The following is a 24,343-nucleotide window of genomic DNA, read 5'->3' as shown; positions in this document are numbered from 1 at the left end:
CTTCTTTTCTAATGTGTGCCTGATCCAGTGAAAATATCAGAGTGATTAGTCTTATCAGAAAAGGTATCATATTGTTCCATTATGTGGCTCATAGTGTAAGTCCCTGCTAAATCAATGAGATCAGTTGGAATTTCGTGGAATTAAGGCCCAAAGTGCTGGGCTTTCCATGAACGAAATCCTTTTCTGGTCACAGGGTGGAATGCAGTTCTGTTCCACAAGGTCTCTGTTTATTCTCCATTTCAATGCTGAGGAAAAGCATGCAGACCATTTTGTTTTGTGGTTGATTTGATTTTTATTTAAGCCATCACCAAGGATAATAAATAGGGAGGTACAAACAGCTCTTGTGGAAAAAAGAAGATACTGTGTGCAATGTTTTTCACAAGAGTGCAGATGTGTAGATTTTTTTTGTTGACATTATTGTCGATTCATCCTCAGTGTCCCTGGGCAACTACCGTAGCGAGCTTTGTAAACACTTGGATGCAAAAACAGTGCTAAAAAACAAACGAACAAAAAAAAAAACATGTCACAGTGAACTGACAGGGCAGAAGAGAAAGAGTAGTTCACTGCTTGTGTGTGTATGTGTGTGTATGTATGTGTGTGTGTGTACATACATTATGGCACATTTATAAAAAAAAAAAGAAAAAAAAAAAAAAAAAAAAGTCATTGCTACCCCAACTTCTCTCTCATCCCATTCTCATCCATCTGCTATGGGTTGCACTGGTAAGCGGGGTGGAGAAAGCAAAAGGAAAAGCCTGCAGTGTTTGAGGTGTCTCTTCTCGTCATTGAGTTGAGGACAAGGATGAAGATGATGAAGACAAGTCTTGGAGAAGCCGGCCGCACACAGCTGAGAGGACAGCAGGCAGCAGCGACACCCCCCACAGGTGTGGGACTAACACGATGCACAGGCCCCCTGGTGGACAACACACACGCAGACACACGTCAACATGCATACACGCACACGCACACAAAACAAAACTATTAGCGATATGAATACAAAAGCAGGGAAAAGTACAACCCCGTATTAAAACATGTTGGGACGCTGTGCAAAATGTATATAAAAACCAAATGTTATCATCTGCAAATCTCGTAAAAAAAAATGTAGATGCAAAAAGGACAGTCATTATATCACACCTTGAAATTTGATTATTTCATGAAAAATATACGCTCAATTTGAGCTTGATGTCAGCAACACATCCCAAAAAAGTTGGGTCGTGAGCGACAAAAGGAACGTTATACTGTATATGGAAAAGTGGTGTAATGCTAAAGAAAACATTTCACAACCGATTACGTTACCCAGCACCACGACTGGGTATAAAAAAGAGCATTCCAGAGAGGCAAAGTCTCTCAGAGGTAATGATGCAGAGAAAACATAAGTGGGTCAAAAATGCAACAACATAACAATGCAACTCAATGTGAAAGAATCCACAGAAATCTTTGTAAACAAGGGACAGGGCTGAACAACAATACTGGACGGCCGTTATCTTTGGGCCCTCACATTTCTCTAAAGAAAATCATAGTATGGGCTCAGGAAAACATCCGATAACTATTGTCTCTGAACACAGTTTGACGCTGCACCCACAAATGCTGGCTAAAACCATACAAATAAAAAAACATTTGAAATTCTGCCGTCTTATCGGAGCCCAAGCTCATTTAAGATGGACTGAGGCAAAGCGGAAAACTATCTTGTCATTCTTTTTAGAAATCATGGACTCTTGGCATCCTTTGGGCTGGAAAGGAGAGGGACCATCCAACTTGTTGCACATTTCAAAAGCCAGCATCTATGATGGTATGGGGGTGAGTTGGTGCCTATGGCATGGGTAGCTTGCACATCTGGCAAGGCAACGCTGAATAATATATACAGGTTTGCCAGGTTTACATATGCTGCCATGCAGACGTCTTTTTCAGGAAAGGCTTTGAATACCTCAGGAAAACAATGTCAAACTACACTCTGTACGGTATGGCTCCATAACAGAAGAGTACAGGTTCTAAAATGACCTGCCTGCAGTCAGGATCTTTATAAGTATATATATCTTCACATCATGTGAATCATGTAAGAAAAAAAAAGACCCCAGACTGTTGAGCAGCTGAAATCGTATGTTGAGCAAGAATGGGACAACATTTCACTCTCAAAACTCCAACAACTGGTCTCTTCAGTTCCCAAACATTAACAGCCTGGTGTGAAAAGAAGGGGTAAGGCAACACTTGTCGCGGACATCAAATTAAAAATGAATATATATTTTCCAAAACAAAAATAACTGATATCTTGTCTTTGCACTATTCTCAATTAAATATAGGGTTTAAATAATTTACTAACCATATTCTGTTTTCATTTATATTTTAAACAGTGCACCAACATTTTTGGAAACAGGGTTGTACATGCTGAGTTAGTTTGTTCAAAATAATTAGCTACAGTTACATAACTTGTGTAATTACCTGACATACAGGGGAGCTACAACCGGGCGCGCAACTGAACAACAGCTAGATGTTTATAAATAAATAATTTGTACATTATATTTATTCCGTTCCGTTGGCAACGTGTCTGCTGCAGCACTTAGCTTCCACTATAATCAATGGAAGAAGCTACACCAGACGTGATAGCGGAGCGTACGTTCGAAAAGAAAAAAAAAGACCAGTCTTCTAAAATGGATTTAACATGTTACGAACGGCGCACTTTAGTGTCGCGCTCGGTGTAGCCTCCATGTTATCATTTATAATCACAGGAGACATTATTAACCTCACATCATCAATCACACCTCTTAAACCACCACATCATTATGACAACTAGGCTATAATAACATTTATACAAAAATAAATTCACACATTACTAAAACATTACCGCGTGTACAGGGTCATCGTAGGGCTAGACATGCAAGTGAGTCTGTGTGTATGTGTGTGCACATGAGATTGGGAAACTAAGAACAAGTGAATGGGTGTGGGCTTGACATTAAAATGACAGTATAAAAGTGAAATTAGTAGCCGTTAGTGTAAATATGCCACAGGATATATGGTTGTGTGTTGCGTATTAAGACAATGTAGACTTCACAGGTCCAGCAGGTGGTCCTGGTTTCTACTTCTCAACACACATGTGAAGCAGCAAGAAGATCAATCTCATCTCTGCTACCGAGAGAAGAGAGCCTCACAATGTGTGCATGTTGATTCTTTATGTTAAACTGGGCAAATAATAACCACTTCAGTAAAACTAAAGCAAAGCCACTGAATAAATAAGAGTGTAATTACTATCTTTCAACAGTAACAGTATGGTGACAGTAACTACCCCATAAAATGAATAGAGGTGGAAGTGCCATATTTGAAGATGCAATACACGTCTTGTGAAAGGTTGTTGATATTTGAACTCAAGAGCACCTCTTCTGTGCTCATAAATCAACATGTTGATTATGTATGACTCAGTCCATATATGTCCAGTATTTATGGCTCAGTCCAAACCAACGTATTTCGTTTAACGCATGTTTAATGCGTGTTTAACATGCAACGTAATGGATTAGAAGAGCAGCCTACACTTTCAGAGGAACGTGCATATCACCAGCTAGACCCACTGGCTAATTGAGCAGCACCCTGGGTGAGCTGTGGGTCAGGGAGAGCCCTGAGAGAGAAGACGTGCGCTGGCCCCTGGGCAGCCTGGGATTCGTTTAAAAACTTGGCGTCGTCGAGCAGCTTTGTTACGGCGCTCTTTGAAGTGTTGCCATGGCTGCTTGTGTGTACTGTGTGGCTTAATTGGTGGAGGGTTCGGCCTTCTGCTTATTGTTTGACCGACTGATTGTTATCAGCGTCGTTTCCCTTCACAGACAGCACCATGTGTTTGTGTTTGTGTGTGCGTGTGTGTGTGTGTGTGCGTGTGTGTTTGTTAGTGTTATCACTGACAACTTGTGCGTGTGAGCAATTGACATCATACAGCGTGTCTATGGTTAATGAAAGTGTGTGCTTCGAGGAGACAGGCATGTGAACGTGAGCACGTCTATGGGACAGCTGGGACTGGACTGTAAATACACACCCTTGTTAGATGGAGACAAAATCTGTGTGCTTAGAAAAGACTGACTGACCATATGGTGTGTGTGTGTGTGTGTGTATGTGTGTGTGTGTGAGAGAGAGTTAGAGAGAGTGTGAGTGTGCATGTGTGCACATATGCATGTGCACTTGCTTTGCGTAAACATGTGCATGATGTTTACAGAGCTCTCCATTATGGATGTGTATATGGATACATAGTACTTTACTATGGTCCTGTGTTTTTAAATTATATACACATTATTAAAGCTCACATTTGCATATGTCTATCATGTGCTTATAATGACTACGTTTCCCTGTCAAGTCCGGTGTTAAATATATGTCTGTGATAACCATATATTAATTTGCCTACTGTGTTAACGTGCATTGGAACATTAAAACCTAAAAACTTGTGTACGTCTGTGAATGTGTGTGTGTTCCATATTTACTGACCTGAGTGTGTGTGCGTGAGTGTGTGTGTGTCTGTGTGTGTCCTCTAGCGCATGCGCATGTGCAGGCTGTGTTTGGGGCCGTCTACCCTCTCCAGCTTCTCAAAGTGCTTCCTGGCGTTGCGGATGTTGATGAGGGTGGCCGCTGAGGCTGCAGTGTCCAGGGGAGGGAAGAGGAGGAAAGCGAGGGAGGAGAGAAGAGGAAGGAAAGAAAGAAAGAGAGAAAGGGGAGGGCGGGGAGATGAGAGAAGGACAAATGGGTTAAGAACCTCTAAATCATAAGAGGAAAAAAAAAGCTTTTTTGCAATCATTGTTAGAAAAGTAACTGTCAATATTGAATTATTTATGCATGTGGATATATAAAACTCATGTGTGCACTCTCTTTCTCTCTCCGTCTCACACGCACATAAATACGAGCGTGCACACTTGCACGCACACACACACACACACACACACACACACACACACACACACACACACACACGCAAGCAAGGCAGACATGAAACACGCAAACAACTTTTTGACATAAACACAGAAGTCCATCATGCAGAAAGACACAAATAAAAACGTGTATACAGATAAGCCAGGCATTTCATTTTCAAACCTGTGAAGTAAGTAGTGCTCTCCAAACAAGGAAGCAAAAAGAACAGTCCAAAGTAACACTTGAGAATCGCACACACTCTCTCGCACTCTTCACACACACACACACACACACACACACACACACACACACACACACACACACACACACACACACACACACACACACACACACACACACACACACACACACACACACACACACACACACACACACACACACACACACACACACACACACACAGGAAACAATGTGTGAGTGATAAACGAGGGCTACTTACGTATGGAAGGGTCAGACATGATGACCATGACGTACGTGTTGGAGGTGAAGACGTCAATGAAGGCGGCAAAGTTGGAGTTCCGCACCTCCATGCTCTGAAAGGAAGCTGCCAGTTTACTGAGACACGCACACACACACACACACACACACAAACACACAAAGAGAGAGAGAAAAGAAGGTGAGACGGGTGAGCAAGAAAAGAGTCTGATAAGTTTGCCACTAAGTTTAGTATTGTGCACGGTCAACAATAGTCTGGCATAATTTTCACCCCAAAAGGTGCACCCACACAAACACACACATGCTGTACCTGCAGCTCAGCTTGAACTGTTTGATGATGTTGCTTATTTTCTCAAAGCGGTGAGCATCGCGCTGCTCCTTACATTGATAGTGAGAGATCACCTGAGAGAGAGAGAGAGAGAGAGAGAGAGAGAGAAAGAGAACAAGTTTGAAAACCAAAAAAAGACTCAGACAGAGAGCAAGAGATTCATGTCGAAACATTAGTGAAGAAATGATACACAGATCATGTCGACAGGAAAAGGCATCTGGCCAGAAAGACAAGTAAAGGACGAGGAAACATGTTATGACAACGAAGACAGCAAAAAAAGGACAGAATGAGAGAAAGAAAGAAAGAAAGAAAGAAAAAGAAAGAGAGAGAGAGATGCAGGAAAACAGCTGTCTGGCTGATGACCCTTCATCTTCCTGCTGCTGCTCCCCCTGGACGCTGGCGAGGAGGAGTTTCTCCTTTCTGATTAACGACCCCCTCAGTCACGGGCCACCTCAGCGCACACTCCTCCTCCCGCTGGCCTGACCCCAGATTACCTGAGCGGCGGCCTGGACGCTGCTCTACACCGAGCTCCCGTCGGCCCCATCAATAACCCTCCCACCTCATCAGTACCTCCAACACACACACACACACACACGCACAAGTTGCTTTTGTCACATACTTGACAGATGTCAAATCAATATCAGCAATGCAATTCCTAGGCTCAGCGACCAGACGCTTTATTACATCCCACATCTACATCCCACATCTCCATACAGAGAATGAACTAGCCTGGACTTTCCTGAAAGGCTGCTCAAAATGGTGGTGATGTTCAACAATGCTTTCAGGAAATGCTCCACCATAGTACAGTCGATTCCAGAGTGACTGGCCTCCTTTATGCAAATGAGCTAAGACACATGCAATGCGTGATACTTGGGGCCTCTTCCTCTGGTGACATTCTCTATTCCTGTATTGACAAGAAATAGAACACAAATGCATCGAGCTAAACCAGTCCATTTTCCTACCCGTACCAATTCAACCTCAGATTTCCCCCATGAATCCAACTTATTTTCAACTGTTGATAAATTAACAAATCCCCCCTCACAATTAGCGCCTGAACTTCTCTCAACTAATAAATGCAATGAGTTTTCATCTTTTTTTAAAGGTAAAATTGACAAAATCAGACTCAACATATCTGCTCAATAACAAATTCAACAACCTGAACTTCCAGCAACAAACAGAGGGAAACTAAACTTGATGTCAGAGTTCAGCTTGATAGACTACGAAACACTTGAAAAAACGGTACAGAATCTCAGCTCTTTCACATGTGTCTTAGACACTCTGCCTACCAATTTCTTCAAAACTGTTTTTCATCTCATAGCGGCAGATGTCCTTCAAATTGTAAATGTATCACTGCTGTCTGGCACTTTTCCTAAGTCACTGAAAACAGCTGTTGTAAAGCCACTTCTCAAGAAGAATAACCTGGATGCCTCCATGCTAAACAATTACAGGCCCATATCGAATCTACCTTTTATTGGCAAAATTATTGAAAAAGTAGTCTTTAATCAATTAACCACCTTCCTAACATCAAATGGGTATTTTGATTACTTTCAGTCTGGTTTTCGGGCAAATCACAGCACTGAAACAGCTCTCATTAAAGTTTCTAATGACATACGCCTAAACACAGATTCAGGTAAAACATCAGTCCTAGTGCTACTGGACCTTAGTGCAGCATTTGACACTGTTGATCACAATATTTTACTACACAGACTAGAACACTGGGTTGGATTTACAGGCATAGTTATCAGCTGGCTAAAATCATATCTACAAGAAAGGAGCTACTTTGTTGCCATCGGAAACTGTACCTCAACACCAACGTCCTTGACCTGTGGTGTTCCCCAGGGGTCGATCTTAGGGCCACTATTATTCAACCTCTATATGCTCCCACTTGGACAAATCATCCAAAATAACTTGATTTCATATCATAGCTATGCAGATGACACACAAATTTACTTAGCTCTGTCACCAAACGACTATGGTCCTCTTGAATCTGTGTCAGTGTATAGAACAAATCAATACCTGGACGTCTCAAAATTTGAAGTAATTATATTTGGTAAAAAAGAGGAAAGACTTAGGGTTGCCACTCTCCTTGACACAAAAGGGTTGAAGGCAAAGGATACAATTAAAAATCTTGGTGTATTAATTGACAGTGATCTAAATTTCAACAGCCACATGAAAGCGACAACTAAATCAGCTTTTTACCACCTCAAAAATATTGCCAGACTCAGAGGGCTGATGTCAAAATATGACTTAGAAAAACTCATTCATGCATTTATCTCCAGCAGGGTTGATTACTGCAATGGACTGTTCACAGGCCTTCCTAAAAAGACTATTAAACCGCTTCAGATGATACAAAATGCAGCAGCTAGGATTCTAACAAAAACTAAAAGAACTGACCACATTACTCTAATTCTTAAGTCCTTGCACTGGCTTCCAGTAAGTCACAGAATTGACTTTAAAGCTCTATTGCTTGTTTATAAATCAGTAAATGGAGCAGGACCTAAATACCTGTCAGACATGCTTCAGCAGTAAACACCTTCTCGTCCTCTCAGGTGAAAAACCTGCTAGTAAAACCTACTGTTAGAACTAAACATGGTGAAGCAGCTTTTAGCTGCTATGCGGCTCAGCTGTGGAATCAACTTTCGGATGACATCAAAAAGGCCCCAACTGTAGCCAGTTTTAAATCTAGACTTAAGACCAAACTGTTCTCAGATGCTTTCTGCTAACTGTGCCGAGTTACAAATTCAATTACAAATCTGCCTTGATAATTATTCTACTTTTTCTTTTATTACTTTTTTACTACTTTTGCCTTTGTTTTTTTCTTACTAATTATCCTTTATTTTTAAATTATTTTACCTTGTGTTTTGTTTTCTTTTTATTATGATCTTTACCTTTCAACTATTCTTTGACTATATTGCCTTTCTTTGCTTTTTATTTGTTATTATTGCAAGCCTTAGTGATAAATCACAGGTTGAAGACTTGAGACAGGTCACTAGGCAAGGTATTGCAAAAATTGACAAGTCGGGGCTGCCAGGTAAGCTCAAGCTGTGGTGTTTGCAGTTTGGTTTGTTGCCTCGGCTAATGTGGCCATTGACAGTTTATGAAGTTCCTCTGTCAAAGGTAGAGAGGTTGGAAAAAATGATCAACTCCTTTGTCAGAAAATGGCTCGGAGTCCCACGCTGCTTAAGCAGTGTAGCCTTGTATGGGAAGGGTATTGTAGAGTTGCCAATATCTAGTCTGACAGAGGAATTTAAGTGTGCTAAGGCTAGATTGGAATTGACTCTTACTCAGTCCAAGGACCCAGTGGTGAGGAAAGTTGCACCCTCAGTTAATGCAGGGAGGAAGTGGAACCCAGAGCAGGCAGTTAAGCAAGCTCAATCAGCATTGAAGCATAGAGATATAATGGGCCATGTGCAGCACGGGCGGGGGGGTCTAGGGGTGGGTGCAAGTAAACCCTTGTGGAGTAAGGCTTCTGCAGGAGAAAAGAGGAAAATGGTAGTGGAGGAAATGCATAGACAGGAGGAGGCTGTAAGATGTACTAAGGCAGTGTCGCAGGCAAAACAAGGGCAGTGGGTGAACTGGGAAGGGGTGGAAAAAAGACAGATTAAATGGAAAGATCTATGGGGCATGGAAGCTAGTAAGATCAGATTTATGTTAGGTGCTACATATGATGTGCTCCCATCTCCCAAGAATTTAAGTCAATGGTTTGGTGAGGATGATAAATGCATACTTTGCTCGTGTGTGGGCAGTCTCCACCATATCCTATCAGGATGCAAGGTAAGTCTCACCCAGGGGCGGTATACGTGGCGTCATAACCAGGTATTGAAATGTGTGGCAGCGGCAATAGAGGATAAAAGAAGAGAAGTCAATTCATTAGCAGCTAGTAAAGGGGTAAGGCAAATTAACTTTGTACGTCAGGGGGATAAACCTTGTTCCGCGAAGGCCAGGTGCAAAACCGGCCAGTTGAAAAATGGGGCGGGCTGGGAAATGAAGGTTGATCTTGGCCAGCAGATGGCGGTACCTCCACATATAGTGAGTACTAAGCTACGTCCTGACGTAATTCTATGGTCGGATTCAGAGAAGATAGTTTACTTCATTGAACTCACTGTTCCTTGGGAAGACAGAGTGGAAGTGGCCAATGAGCTGAAGAGAGCTAAATATACTGAAATAGCAGAGGAGGCAGCTAAGCGAGGTTGGAGTGCACGATTAAGGCCTATTGAAATCGGTGCACGTGGGTTTGTGGCCAGATCTGCTATTGGCTTGCTGTCTGAATTGGGCATTTGTGGTCGAAGTCTAAGGCAGGTGGTTAGTAACATGTCCTTAGCAGCAGAACGGGCAAGCGAATGGTTGTGGGTAAGGAGAAGTTACCCTTCCTGGGGCGCAAGCTAAGGTAAGCTAACTGGCTCATTTGTTTTGGTCGTGGGTAAGGAGAAGTTACCCTTCCTGGGGCGCAAGCTAAGGTAAGCTAACTGGCTCATTTGTTTTGGTGGTGGGTAAGGAGAAGTTACCCTTCCTGGGGCGCAAGCTAAGGTAAGCTAACTGGCTCATTTGTTTTGTGTTTGTGATGGACTGTGCCTAGGTTGATGGTACTTGGCTAAGGTTCTTTATGGTTTATGGTTCAGTCCACATCAACGGGACGGACCGACCTAGCCAACTTAAACCATGCCTAGGTTGGTTAAGGGTATTTGGATGCTTGTTGTGGTAATATGGGGCAGCATGGGGCGTAAGCTAACTGCTAACTGCTGGCTAATTTGTTTTGTGTTTGGGATGGGGCCTAAGATAATGGGCTAAGCTAACTGGCTAATTTGTTTTGTGTTTGTGATGGGCTGTGCCTAGGGTGATGGTACTTGGCTAAGGTTCTTTATGGTTCAGTCCACATCAACGGGACGGACCGACCTAGCCAACTTAGACCATGCCTGGGCTGGTTAAGAGTATTTTGAGTATTGGATATTTCAATGTGGTAATATGGTGGTAGCATGGAGGGGAGTGTCTCCAGGATGCTGGTTTCACTGTTAAGCCTTCATGAGGTGTCGTGGGCCTAACTTAACGAAACATCGGTGAATGAGGGTGCCCACTTGATAACCCCAATGACATGCCGCATACTATATAGGCTACTGCTGTTGGATAGGCCATTTGCATTGTGCTTGTGACCATTTGTTGGCGGATTTGTGGGTAGTGTGCTTTTTAAAGTTAAACTTGAGCAGGGGCTTCTGAATGTGTTTTTACCTTGGATTTTGGCACAAGGGATTTTAACATCTAATCCTGTGTATTAATGTAATAATAATGTTTGGTTTTGTTTATGTAAAGCACATTGAATGACCTCTGTGTATGAAATGCGCTATATAAATAAACTTGACTTGACTTGGTGAAAAATATTCTTCTAATGAGAATGACAGCACACAACCTTTTTTGTAGTGTTTAACGAGGCAGAAGAGCATTTGTGGAGAGATCTATGACCACTTTTCCATGCAGGAACATTTTTTAACGCTTTGAGATTATTGGGTTGTTTCTAGTGAACTGTTGTCATCAACTGAGACCACAGAATTCCAATGGAGTTTGTGTCTATAGACCGAGGGCTATTACCAAACATTGATCTTGTGTTGCAGCAACCATTTGTTTGTCGATTTTTAATGTGTTTGTTGGACGACCAAATCACCGCCCAGTTTCACCCTTCTGGCCACCAGATTTTGGACTAAAATATTCCCATATCGAATGGAAGTCATTATGCCAACGACCTTAACAGGAGCGCCTGAATCACCAGCACCAAGACAACCCCAAAGGTCCCATTCTATGTGTGTGCAGTCCCCTTTTTTGCCAAACATGATGATTCAAAAATGCTCAGAGTTTTTTGCCAAGCTAGTCCTTAGCTTCTCGAGCAAAGTTCACACACTGGGATGTGTATCTTGGTCTCAAGAACAGCCTCTTTCGTGGACCTCTGGTGGAGCTTCAGGTCGTGGAGGTGGCGTCTCACTGTTGATTTTTAAAACACCAAACCCCAAGATTCAACAAAACATTGCAGTTGTGAAACTTTCTTGGCTCCTCATCCATTTTATTGTCATGGGGCATGGGGGGGACTAAGTGTAGTGCATACCTTTCAGATGCAAAATATCAGAAGATGCACACTTCTCTTTACAATGGCCCTGATCATGACTATTGGCAAACTCAACGGAACACCTATTTTTTGCCATTCCCCAACCTAAGTATTATAGAGATAAAACAACACTTTTGCAGGATTGTTTTTTTAGCAAATGAACAGTGAGCAATTTCGCCAAATATCTGGGGAAAATGAAGAATCATTAAATGCGTATCATCTACATAATATGCTTGCTCACTTTCTTTAGAGGGATGCCAACATTTTTTGGATTGGCTTTAATTATTTGATAACCCAGCACACATTTTGTTTATTTTGTTAGACTGTTAAGCCACCATACCAGAAAACCTGCTTGTCCCACCTTGCACACACCATCTGGTTTCAATGGAAATTCCCTAAAGTGACGAGCTAATCCCCGTTTCCCTTTCTAAAGCTCTGGAGCTGCTTAGCCTTCATTTCCCTAATTTCCGTGAATATCTGGGAAATGTGGATTACCCATGATTGTGAAAGGACTAGCAAAGAGTAACAGCAAACCTTTGGATTCTCCTGGCTGCCACATCAGTGTTTCCCACAGAATTGAATTCCATTTGTGGTGGTTGGTATACAGAATTAACTTGAATACAACAGTTTTTAACGAATTAGCACATCGTGGTTATGATGCTAACCAGATTTACGCACAATTTAGTACAACCTAGAAAATCATTGTGTGGTGGTCAATGTTGATATTGTGGTGGGCCGCCACAAATAAGCCAATGTATGGGAAACGCTGCACATCTGTGTAATGTATTTTTGTAGTCTACACCCTGTCTGCATGTCTGTCTGCCTGTCTGCCTGTCTGCGTGTCTGCCTGTCTGTCTGCATGTCTGTCTGTCTGCGTGTCTGCCTGTCTGCCTGTCTGCATGTCTGTCTGCGTGTCTGCCTGTCTGTCTGCATGTCTGTCTGTCTGCGTGTCTGTCTGTCTGTCTGCATGTCTGCCTGTCTGTCTGCATGTCTGTCTGTCTGTCTGCATGTCTGTCTGCATCTCTGTCTGTCTGCATGTCTGCATGTCTGCCTGTCTGCATGTCTGTCTGCATGTCTGTCTGTCTGCCTGTCTGCATGTCTGTCTGCATGTCTGCCTGTCTGCATGTCTGCCTGTCTGCATGTCTGCCTGTCTGCATGTCTGTCTGTCTGCATGTCTGTCTGTCTGTCTGCATGTCTGTCTGTCTGTCTGCATGTCTGTCTGCATCTCTGTCTGTCTGCATGTCTGCCTGTCTGCATGTCTGCCTGTCTGCATGTCTGCCTGTCTGCATGTCTGTCTGTCTGTCTGCATGTCTGTCTGTCTGCATGTCTGTCTGCCTGTCTGTCTGCATGTCTGCCTGTCTGTCTGCATGTTTGTCTGTCTGCATGTCTGTCTGCATGTCCGTCTGTCTGTGTCTGCATGTCTGCATGTCTGTCTGTCTGCATTTCACTCCATTCCTCTTTCCCTATTCTGCGTGTCTGTATTCCTCGATTCTGACTGCCTGCCTTGTTTTCTACATCCCTTCGTGTCCCCCTTGTAATGATGATCTGACATCTGCGGTGCTCCTGGAGCGTCCAGGCCCCGCACTCTCCTGCGCTTGGCATCGCTCAGCATTAATGCTGTTGTCCTTGGCGGGGAACGGGTAGGGCTCGTCCGTTAACCTACCGCTCTCGGCGCCGGGGTCGAGCGAGGACATCCAGCAGGCTCAGCAGGACTGATGTTCCCCTTGGTTGCCGCCAGCAACTCTGCCTGAACCGCCGCTAAAAATGGCTGATGGTGCACTGCACGCGCCTAAGCAGGAAGTGACATAGATTCTTCAGCCTGGCCGTTCGGAGGAGGTGTCGTGGTGAGACCTGACAGCTCAATGGACAGCTGAAAAGCAGCCATGTTTCAGGCGTTTGGGCACAATATCATGTTGCACATACACTGGGCTTTTTCTGGCCAGCTGGGTAGTTTTCCGATGAATTAATGATTTGTGAAGCCACACACACACACACACACACACACACATGCACACTGGTAGAAAAACTCAAGTTTAGCTTGACATACTCAAGCCCCGACTCATCATAAACACCAACCACCCAAGAGTGCCACTTTTCCTGATCCAAAATGGCTGATATACGATACATGGAAGGATTTCTCCACTACTCTCTCCTGAAAAACCTGAAAAACAATACCTTACACTGTGCCCAGCTCTGCTGTATGGGGAACAGCGGTTAGCTGAGGATAGGGTCTGTAGAAGGCCACACACTCACCAGGAACGTGGCCCTCTCAAACAGGAGGACCTCGTCGGCCTCGATGATCTGGGCAAAGTTGCGCAGGTTGGACTCCAGCTGCTGGACGTTGGGGATGAGCTGGTAGACAATACTGGACCAGGCCTGAAGACAGGAAGGAAAGACAGACAGAAAGGAAACAGACGTCAGACATGTATTCACATATATAAATCCTATACACAGATACAGTAACACACACACACACACACACACACACAGTCTCTCTCTCTCTTTATGTCTCTCTCTCTCTCTTTTGTCTTTTTGTTCTCTGTGTTCTTTCCTCTCCCTCTCTATCACACATTTATATACACTGCCTTTTCTTTTCCACTAAACAAGATTAATCACACCAGAACCACACAGGCAGTGAATAAATGTTGTTTTAAACGAAAAGTGGACAACTGCCTTTAAAATCATTAACGGTCAGAGGCAAGGACTCTTCACTGACCTCCCTGTGGAGGCAGTCAAGCATTACAACTTAAAGTGAGAATAATTTCAGTCACTCACTATGTCTCTGAACCACTGCCAACACCCTGTAATCTTCTGAAAAGGTGCCAAAATGTAAGAGACCAGACTGTGACTCAGTCTATCTTATCATGAGCGTACAGTATAAAATTCCACATGACATTCCATAGTAAAACAGATGTCTATCGCACACCACTCTGGAGGCTGTGACCCCTACTTATCACAGAGCAGTGGGAATCTGACGTATCTGATCTGTTTTCCATCAGCAGTGGTGGGGTCATCTACGTCACAAGTGGACCACACCAACGAGGGGTAAAGACTACTCTCAAACAAGAGTCCTTCTTCACTTAAGCACCATAATACAGGTACATCATCTACTGTGCTCCAAACCTTTGGGATCTTTAGCTTCATTGGCCATGAGCTTCTTTGGTTCATGACCAAAACTCTTTCTTTTTTGAGCCTAATAATAAACATATATTCAACTGTATCTTGTTATATTTTATTGAATTCCATATATTTGTATCTGATGTTTATCCTTATGTATGTATATCCAATTAGATATGCACCGATTGATCGGCTGGTGACCGGAATTGGCCGATTTTTATGTGATCGGGCATGACCGGCGACCGGCCGGTCAGTCTGAGACATGCCAATTGTATGCCGGTCAAATGCACTCGCGGGCCACACTTGAAACATTACCCATCTGAGTTTGCAAAGTTTGAAGGAGCTAGCAAAGGCCAGCACTCAGGGCTGGATACAAAGAAAGCGCTAATACCGAGTTTTTCTATGCGCAGAAAGCAAATGCTGTGCTTTGCATGGAATTAACTAAGCTGTCACTTTATTAGGCTACGTAAAACAGCGCTCATCACCGCCCCTCCCTGCCGCTAATTGTGTGTCCACAGCTGAACCACAAGCGCAGCTGAACGGAGTTAACCGATTGCAACATTAAAAAGAATCAGTTTAGCGATCATAGGCTGATAATAAGATGTCAACTAGCAGCGACGTACGGAGTAGGCCTAGTAGTTCTACTCTACTTAAAAAATACTCAAACTATTTACTGCACGTAGACTAGGGCTATGCCTTAATACCCTAGTCTAGCAGATTGGGAAGTGGATGTTGTGAATGTGCATACGATAGCCTATTAGAAAGGCAAACAAAAAATAAAGTTGCTTTTGACATAGTAGCCTACAGTAAAGCCTACTAAATCAGCTCTCTCTGAAAGTTTTGTATTTAACCGGAATTTGGATTAACGTTTTTCACCGCAAAACACACGCGCACTGTTTTCATACATATGGCGGAGCACCTAATCAATCGCTATTAGCACTCCTCCTCCCCTGTGCTAGTGTGATACTCCACTTTTTCCTCACCCTCCCATAAATGCATCAATGCATATGAAAATATGTTTCATGGCAGCATGTTCAAATGTATCATGAAAATGTTTTTGTATTTTTAGTTGGATATTGGATGTGAGAAGAAAAAAATGGGTGTTCCATAACACAGTGCAGTGTTTCCCCTAGAAATGTTTCCAGCAGCGGTGCTGTTGATCGTTGATCCCAAAAAAAAAGAAAATGTTGAAAAAACGACTCCTTAAATGGTGACTTCTGGTGGATTTTGTGAAAGAAATGGACAGATTGAGTGTTACAAATTATGACATAACCATCAACACAAGCATTTACAAAGCATTATTATTGCAGTACTTGAACAGGATTATTCATGTTTTTCTTTCACCTTTTTCATTTCCATTATTAGTAATTATCCACTGTACACTGTAGGCTAAGCCACTGTACAAACTATTACTATTTAGAATTATTTACGATACATGATACATTCAAAAATAATTGATGTCCTATTTTTTTTATTTTATTTAAGGCATTAAGACAAAAGGCAAAAGATGTTTTTTATTCCTCCCTTTAGTCAATTTCAGCATGGGTGTCTTAACTTTTGCACAGCACTGTATAAACTATATAGACTTCTCTTTCATGTCATTACACTGTATTGGTGCTATGCAAGTCGAATTGAGTGCCTGTCACTTTAAGGCCGTGACGGCCCGTGGGGCTTGCTTGATTCTCACGGTTTTAAGCTAACTTAGCAGCGTTGTTGTGCATGGTGCATAAGAATATGTGGATGAAATGAATTATGTTTTCCATGTCATTTGGTAAAATAAATGTTCAAAAACTTGAAGAAAATCTATCTTGGATCATAGGAGATAAGTGTCTTGTACTGTATCATTTCTATAATTTTGGTGAGCTCTACAGGAATTACAAACTATCTCCAGATGTAAATAGTTGCGTATCCTATTACTCAAATTCAATTAAACCCACCAATAGGCTAGCTAGACCTTAGTTTCACAGCCTAGGTATTTTAGCAACACAGGGCTTGAAAGCATTGCCTGTATCACAAACAAAAACGAAACAATGCGTGGAATTTATCTGGGAATAGGCTACTGAAGGGAGGGGCGAGCTACCTCGCTGGCGTGTTTAACTTGGTTCCTTGGTTAACATAATGTAGGCTACGTTTTTTTGCACAAAATTGCGTCTGCTGATAAACTTAAACATAAACACAAACAAGCATGATCTCCTGTGGAATCCCTGACTGCGCCTTCAACGTTAGCCTACTATTATTTGTTGACATCAAACCTGAACGAACGGCAGCTGTTCCTGAAGTTCACTTGCATGTTTTTTTTTTTTTTTTTTTTTTAATTAGGCAACTTTTTTTGCAGTGGCGCTTGAATTCCAGGAGCGGCGCTGCGCCGCTGATGAATACATTGTAGGGGAAACACTGCAGTGCATTTAGCAGTGTGTGAAATGAATGTCCCACACTGGGAAGCATTATACTTTGATACTGCAGCTGAAGTTAGACTAGAAGAAGAAACGGTCACCTGTTCCATTTTTTTAAAAGCCATCCCATTATTAATGAGTTCATTACATTTCTATGTTAACATGTTCTATTAAAGAAAAGATGGAAAATAACTATTTGTGTGTGCTGTAAAGTGGTTAGAAGAAATGAAATCGGAATCGGCAGGTCAAACTCTATGAAAAATTGGAAATCGCTAGCGGCCCAGAAAATTGCAGTCAGTGCATCTCTATATCCTATGTTATAATAGTAATCTCTAGCTCTGTTTTGTATAGCATAGGATATTATGTTGCATTACGTTTATGGTATTTAGCATGTGCTTTTGTCCGAAGTGACTTACAATGACATCAATAAACATTACATTAACATTAATCTGGTTACAGGTACGCAGGCGAGACACGCCGCTCCGTCTAGCATCCTGTTTTTGTTTGATTTTTTATAATTTTCGTAATTTTATGTAATGTTCTGTTCAATTTTTGTATTTACTTGTCTAGTTGAACGTATTTTCTGTATAATGATGTTATTTTCGATTGTTGTTGTGCTATTCTTAGTCCTTTTGTTCTGCTTTTAAGTCGGCTGATACCGTAATGTCAAGTTAACTTTAGTCCATTGGGCTGAAGAGCTTGCCATGACTACCGTGGACCTCTGAAATCCTGCACTTCCAATGTCTGGTCAGAGACATTGCTCAAGGCAGCTGTGGGCGATCTGTGATAGATCTGCCGCTAGCCACACCACCTAGCTGCTGCAGACCTGAGAGCTGCCATGCTAGCTGACTGGAGTCTGGATTGAGTGAGGAACTCTGATAAGAACGAACTCATGAAAGAATAAACCGTCACTGTCAAAATCCACTGTAGCTGCTGATTTGCAAGATTACTCAAGACTTCAGACTGTTCTGTGCATCCAGTGCTCCAGTGTGTGTGTGTGAGTAACGTCAGGAGGGTGGGCTCACCTTGTAGAGGGTCTCGTCCCAAATGGAGGTCCGGAAGCAGGTGCACGCCAGTGGACGAGACAGCCTCTTTAGGTCCTCCTCGCGCTCTTTAAAGATCTGAGATTTGGAGTAAAACCAGGAGTAGTTCAGTTAACACCAAACATAGAGTGAAAGCTTACACCATATGAAAGAAAAAGAAATGCTTATGGGAAAGAAAAACATTAAATGTTTGATGACAAATGAAAGGAACTATGGGACTACATACACGGGAGTAAATGAAAAATGAGCTGCAGATGCAGCTAAAGGTAAGACAGCGAGTGTGAGACTGCAAACCCTTCATAGCTAACTTAAAGGAGAATTCCGGTGTGATTTTGACCTAAAGTGTTTTGAAACATGATACAGAGTGTGAACGTATGTCTCATAGCCCATCTCGGCTTGTCCCCTGCACTCCGAAATCTGGCGCTAGTTAGCCGATGCTACCAACAAGGCGGTCAATGGTGGTGCCTCGGCATCGGCATAGCCATGCAAATAAATCACTGTTTTACACCATTTACGAGGCTCAATGTATCTCCACACTTCATTGGTAGACTTCCGAGGGCCCTGACATTTAAAACGAGACATTGAGAACTTTGAAAAAGCACTGGTAGTTTACTTACAAGACGATTTATACAGACAGTATCTTCTCGAAGTTTAGCGTTTGCAGCCATCTTGAATTTAGTCACGATAAGTCGAGCGACGAGTAAGAATGAACAGGTATGATAAGGGATCAGATTCCAAAAATAATTCCGTGGAAATGCATGGATTCCAGTTGCTGCTACTGGAAGAAACTGTAATCCATGCATTTCCACAGAATTATTTTTGGAACTGATAGCCAATTAGCATTTTATCGTTGTGAAAATCGCTCTGAAAGTGATCCCCAACGATATTGTTCTTCATGTCGTTATCGTTATAGTTTATGTGTGAACGTCGTCATTCATATTAACGAGAACGATATGTATTTATAGTTATCGTTCTTGGTGTGAATGGGCCTTTACGATAGCTATAAATAAATATTGTTCTTGTTAATATGAACGACATGAAGAAGGATATCGTTGGGGATCACTTTCAGAGCGATTTTCAGAACGATAAAAAGCTAATAGCCAATCAGAACCCATTGAATTTTAACCGTCACATTCATTAACACAAGGAGAGACTTTGTTTATCGTTGTTCAGTGTGAACACTTTTATCGTTATGGTTATAGTTATCGTTCTTGGTGTGAATGAATGAGCCTTTACTCCTTAGCAAACCATAACGAAACAGACAGTGCTCTGACTGTGTGGATTAAGCCACACAGTCAACTCAATGTAAGTAAGATAAATAAGGATGTTAATTGTTTTCAGCATTGCCAGCATTGTATATAAAATGATTGTCACTTGGAGGAGACTTGTAGATAACTAACGTTAGCATAGTTCGCTAACCGCTGCTAGTAACGTGCTAGCTTCGTCACGGCAGAGAAGCATGGGGCTGTGCCACTGATCTTTATAGATCAGTGGGCTGTGCACAGTAGTGTAACATTTATTCACCATATAATAATAAAGTTGAAGTGGCTCTGCAATGTAGGCTGTTTCCATTTTTTGGCAGCACCATGTTCCTTACATGACATGGCCCAGTGTCCTTGTAATATGCATGCAAGTCTATCTAGCACAGCTAACGTTAAATATTAATATCAGTGAATCACACTCGCCTCCCGTTTAAGTTTGTCACCCAACAAAGCTGGATATGAGTTTTTATACATGTGTCTCCATGTCATACTGCAGTCTTTCAACGGATTGTAAATAATTGTAAATGAATTTAGGTCCGTGGCTCTCTAAAAGAGCCTATTGTGCTGTAACTTTTACAGAGTCTTAACAGCTACTGTAACTTACCATTGAATTTCTAGACAGCTCCGTTCTGAGTTTGACGGGCGTAGTAACAATAACTAGGGGGCGTGGCTTTTGCGAACGGTCAATTTTGTTGGAGCGCCTGACGTGAATTTGAGTGGAGGAGCGGCTGAGTGAGCAGCCACCTGAGCGAGGAGCAGGATATTCGCACCGCTCAGCTCCGCTCACTAGCTCTGTTGGTCAATAAAACAATGTTCTTGGTATTATAAGCCCCACCTTTATGCACACACGCACGCACACACACACGCACGCGCACACACGCGCACACACACACACACACACACACACACACACTGCTAGGGGTCACCTGTCCCGCTCAGACAACCACCCACCCAGCCCCTGCTCACCAGGTCTCTCTGGTCCTCCTGCACCAAGTCCATCTTGTGCACCAGGCAGAAGACCTTGGCATCGGGCGAATTCTGCAGGATGGCCTCCAGACAGGACTGGTAGTAGTGCATGTCCTTCTCCAGCTCGCGGCTCTCCACATCAAACACGTAGATCAACACCTCCACGTTGCGGAAAATATTGTCCCGCTGGCTGGTGAAGTAGTTTTCCATGAACGTGTCCTGCCTGTGAGGGAGAAGAGCCCAGTATAGGGTGAGGGTGGGGTTCATGAGAGACTACCTACTCACTAATACCCCCACACATACCCACTAATGCCAACCAGTTGGCAAATAGAGCAACACTATTCCCCATCAAGGACAGAACATGTTCTGATAGCATAAGCACAGAAAATACATGATTAGGTTTGATGGATTACAAGGAGTCATCCTGTTAGCAGTTTTTGCTTCATCACTGTGACATTTATCACTTACTCTATATTGAAGCTCATCAATCAACAATGCATCTTATGTTTTTGATCGTCATTATAAGTACTGGAGATTACGTAAAATGCAGGGATTAATAAGTCAGTCACTCTGCAGGAAGACATAATGGATTACTGGAGAACACTAATGAAATGGCCAAATGGCCCACAAGGAATTATGGTGTGCTGATGTCATAGCTCTGTGAGCTCCTGCTTACCCGCCACAGTCCCATAGGTTCAACACCAGGTTTCCCAGGAAACGCACATGGGAGTGTTCAACATCGACTGCAGAAAGGAGACAAGGAGACACACACACACACGTCGTTAAGGCTCCACTCTTTCATTTCCTGACCACCTGCAGAAAAGCTTGGCAAGCAAACTCTCTCACACACTAACAGACACTCTACAAATACACACACCAGAACACCAGTCAGAGTCTTTGAAAACGTTCAATGACAGCCTCTTATATTCCCATACATTAAATGGAGTGAGTGACTCAATAACAATTCAGCGTTTAGGTCAGCTAACGGCTGCAGCAGACACCAAACTGTTTACATGTAGCCTTTCATTCATGTGGTGGCAGAAACCCACTTAACTGCCATTGGAGGACCCATAGACCAGTATTTCCCTCTTATTCAAAGAGAGGAAAGATTAACTTTGTGTGTGTGTGTGTGGGGGGGGGGGGTCTAAAAGTAAAAGAGGCAATGACTAATTCATGAATTACAAACACACAGTAACTGGTGTGACCTCAGTTGCGGGTGCGGGTTGCTTACTCGTGGCTCCAAGCCTTCGTGTATCCCTAGCGATGTAGTTCGCAAAGATGATTGATCTCATGCTGGTCTTCCCTGACCCACTCTTCCCCATCAGCAGCACCTGACAAGATGGAGGGAATGTGTGTGTGGGAGGGAAGGAAAGCAGGAGAGAGAGAGAGAGAGGGGGGGAGAGATGGAGAGAGAGAGAGAGAGAGAGAGAATGAGCAAGAGAGAGGATACACAAAACACAATTAAAAACCTAGCTCATGCCTTAAATGTTGAAATGATTCAATCTATACCATATGAAAGATAATGCTGCTCACTTAACAGAAACTGATAATATTCGAAAAGTAGAGTTTGTGACAACTAATGGACAGTGCAGAGCTATTCACTGAATTTGCCCATACTTGTATTAGATTGTAGAATTGTGATCTTCGCATTTAATGAGTCTAAACATACATCAAGAGCGCCACCTGCGGGTACACCGAGGTTGCATAAATGTATGGTGTCGATCAAACAGCTGTGACCTAGCCTGGAGCTTCTATATTCCCCAATGCATTTTCTAGCAAGCCTATTCTTTCTTGAGGTTTATAGATGATAATAATGCTATTAACACGAAAATGTGGACTTGGCAAATCTAAAGCTACTATACACCACATTCACACAAACACAAATAAAGAGCAATCACCTTTTTCTTCATGGCTGTGCTCGACATTTCCCCTGCCTTGGACAGAGAGCGCTGTGCAGAAGGCCAAACTCGGAACACTCACCGACTCCTGGGGCCTTGGTCAGAGTGTTCGGATTTACTGTAGGAGAAAAATATATATAAATAAATAAAAAAAAGGTAAGGTAAATGCTGGCCGAAACAGGGCTATGACAAAAGCCGCACTAACGTGCAACCAAATCCTGAACAACGTCTTGGTCTCATGACACTACTGCGAAAACAAGCCTAATTGTGCAACTGTGGTTGACCAGTATTAGCAACATAGTTTTCTATATTGTTTCTTTTCTCAACTGATAAGCAGTTTGGCGCAACAACCAGTCAGGGCAAATGAATAGGTACCGTTAGTGATGGCCAGCTGCGAATATTTTCCCTGGGTTGAAAAGAGTTCACACCAATGCTCCGAAGCTGTCAGCTGACAGTAGAATTGCTTAGTCGTGTGACAAGGAAAGGGTGTTAAAGAATGAGGAGGGGTAAGGTTTCTGTTTCGACTTCATTAAACGGTGCATGAACACTCCTAAAAGCTGCACACTGTCACAAGACACTTCATCAGCAACTTCCTGTTTACACGCAACGCAGCTAACGTTAACCTAAAACTGTCAAAACAATAACGTTCGCCGCAAACCAAATCGTATAAGTTAACGTTAACGCGTCTATCCAAATAGCTAACGTTATAACAACGATAAAATCCTACGTCCAAACATGAAACTAGACGTTAATGGAAACGAGTCAAATCTGACTACTCTAATTAAAAACTATGCCATATTGTAAACTAACGTTACTGGTTTTGCCATGCTAAGCTAAGTTAGAAAAAATGCCTATCGCTGTTTATTTCTTCTAACAAGCAAAACTACCCAACTTGTGGATGGCTGTTGATAGCTTCGTACAACCATACAATAACAGACGGCTAATGGAGCACAACAACAATGTGTAGATGGTGAAAAGTACTGCATAAGAAACTGTTATCTGTTAACGTTAGCCTGCTTGCTACTTCATATGCTGTACCAGAGCCCGTCTACGGCTTATTAGACATTCTCTGGCTGTACACTGTTAGGTAGCTAGCTACCCGGCTAACTGTATGTCAAGCTAATTGCTGAGACAAGTTAGATACTAGCTTGCTAGATTAGCTTAGCCGAACTCTAGTGCTACAGTCCAAATTATTTGGACATCAGGCTAGCTATAAACCTTGCAAAAACTGGTCTGAAGATATTGACTAGAATCCTTATTTTGAACAATACATATACATACAAATAGATACCTTATAGTAATGCTCTACAGTAAGCGTCCTCGACCCATTGCTGTATTTCACAAATCACAATTTCAAGAATGTACCAAGGAAAAAAAATAGCATATATAACACGTGACCGATAGTCCAAATGCGGTTGGTCGATAAGTCTCGCGATGCTTTGGCAAAGCAATGCTGATTCTTCATTGTAAACACTGAATGGAAAGTTCAAATGGACAGCTGTCGCAATTCAGAACTCGATGCTCAGCAGTCACATTGCACCCTTGTTCAAAGTTTGTTAACGTGCAAACAGCTTACGTCCCATGGAGACCTAGACCTTAGGGCGCTTATCTCATTTATCCCCCTAGGCACTATGAAAGCATTAACAAACCCCTTACCAAGAATAGCTGCAGTTATGGGAGAAAAACACGGCAGCTTTTTTGAAGTAGGCCTACCATGCCGTGGAATAATATTTTCATGTAAAAAATATTACAGTGCAGTATTATGTAGCGCAATGCTGTCACATGTCCAGAAGATTGCATTCCACATGAACTGCCGATAATTCCTCCAATTCTTTTTAGAGAAATGCAGTTTTGACACTTGAAGTAGTGCAGTTATTTTTGGTATAAAGGACATCCACTGATGAGTGATTCAGCTTGAGAGGC

The 24,343-nt window shown here is 42.6% G+C and overlaps 1 protein-coding gene across 3 annotated transcripts; it reads right to left on the bottom strand.

Moving 5' to 3' along the window:
• Window positions 1-274: 274 nt before the first annotated feature.
• On the bottom strand, window positions 275-23,801 carry rraga (Ras-related GTP binding A). Of its 3 annotated transcripts, none has more exons than XM_076292077.1 (11): window positions 23,712-23,801; window positions 22,421-22,538; window positions 21,754-21,853; window positions 21,199-21,265; window positions 20,523-20,745; window positions 18,277-18,372; window positions 13,995-14,117; window positions 5,636-5,727; window positions 5,330-5,445; window positions 4,453-4,599; window positions 275-910 (listed from the first exon to the last, which is right to left on the bottom strand). In XM_076292077.1, the coding sequence occupies exons 2-10, from the start codon at window positions 22,445-22,447 to the stop codon at window positions 4,496-4,498; spliced, it is 948 nt and encodes a 315-aa protein (XP_076148192.1). In that variant the 5' UTR covers window positions 22,448-22,538; window positions 23,712-23,801; the 3' UTR covers window positions 275-910; window positions 4,453-4,495. The 3 variants fall into 3 exon arrangements, with proteins under 3 accessions (XP_076148192.1, XP_076148194.1, XP_076148193.1); XM_076292079.1 differs by having other exon boundaries at window positions 4,538-4,599; XM_076292078.1 differs by lacking the exon at window positions 23,712-23,801 and adding an exon at window positions 22,796-22,901.
• Between the last annotated feature and the right edge of the window lie 542 nt (window positions 23,802-24,343).

Source organism: Alosa pseudoharengus, unplaced genomic scaffold (assembly GCF_046254945.1).
Source record: "Alosa pseudoharengus isolate Yale_2024_CS ecotype anadromous, Long Island Sound unplaced genomic scaffold, YU_APseudo_1.1 YU_APseudo_1.1_scf_19, whole genome shotgun sequence".
In the NCBI taxonomy this organism is placed as follows: domain Eukaryota; kingdom Metazoa; phylum Chordata; class Actinopteri; order Clupeiformes; family Clupeidae; genus Alosa; species Alosa pseudoharengus.
Note: the sequence above shows the minus strand (reverse complement) of the source record. Positions and strands in the feature narration are given on the sequence as shown.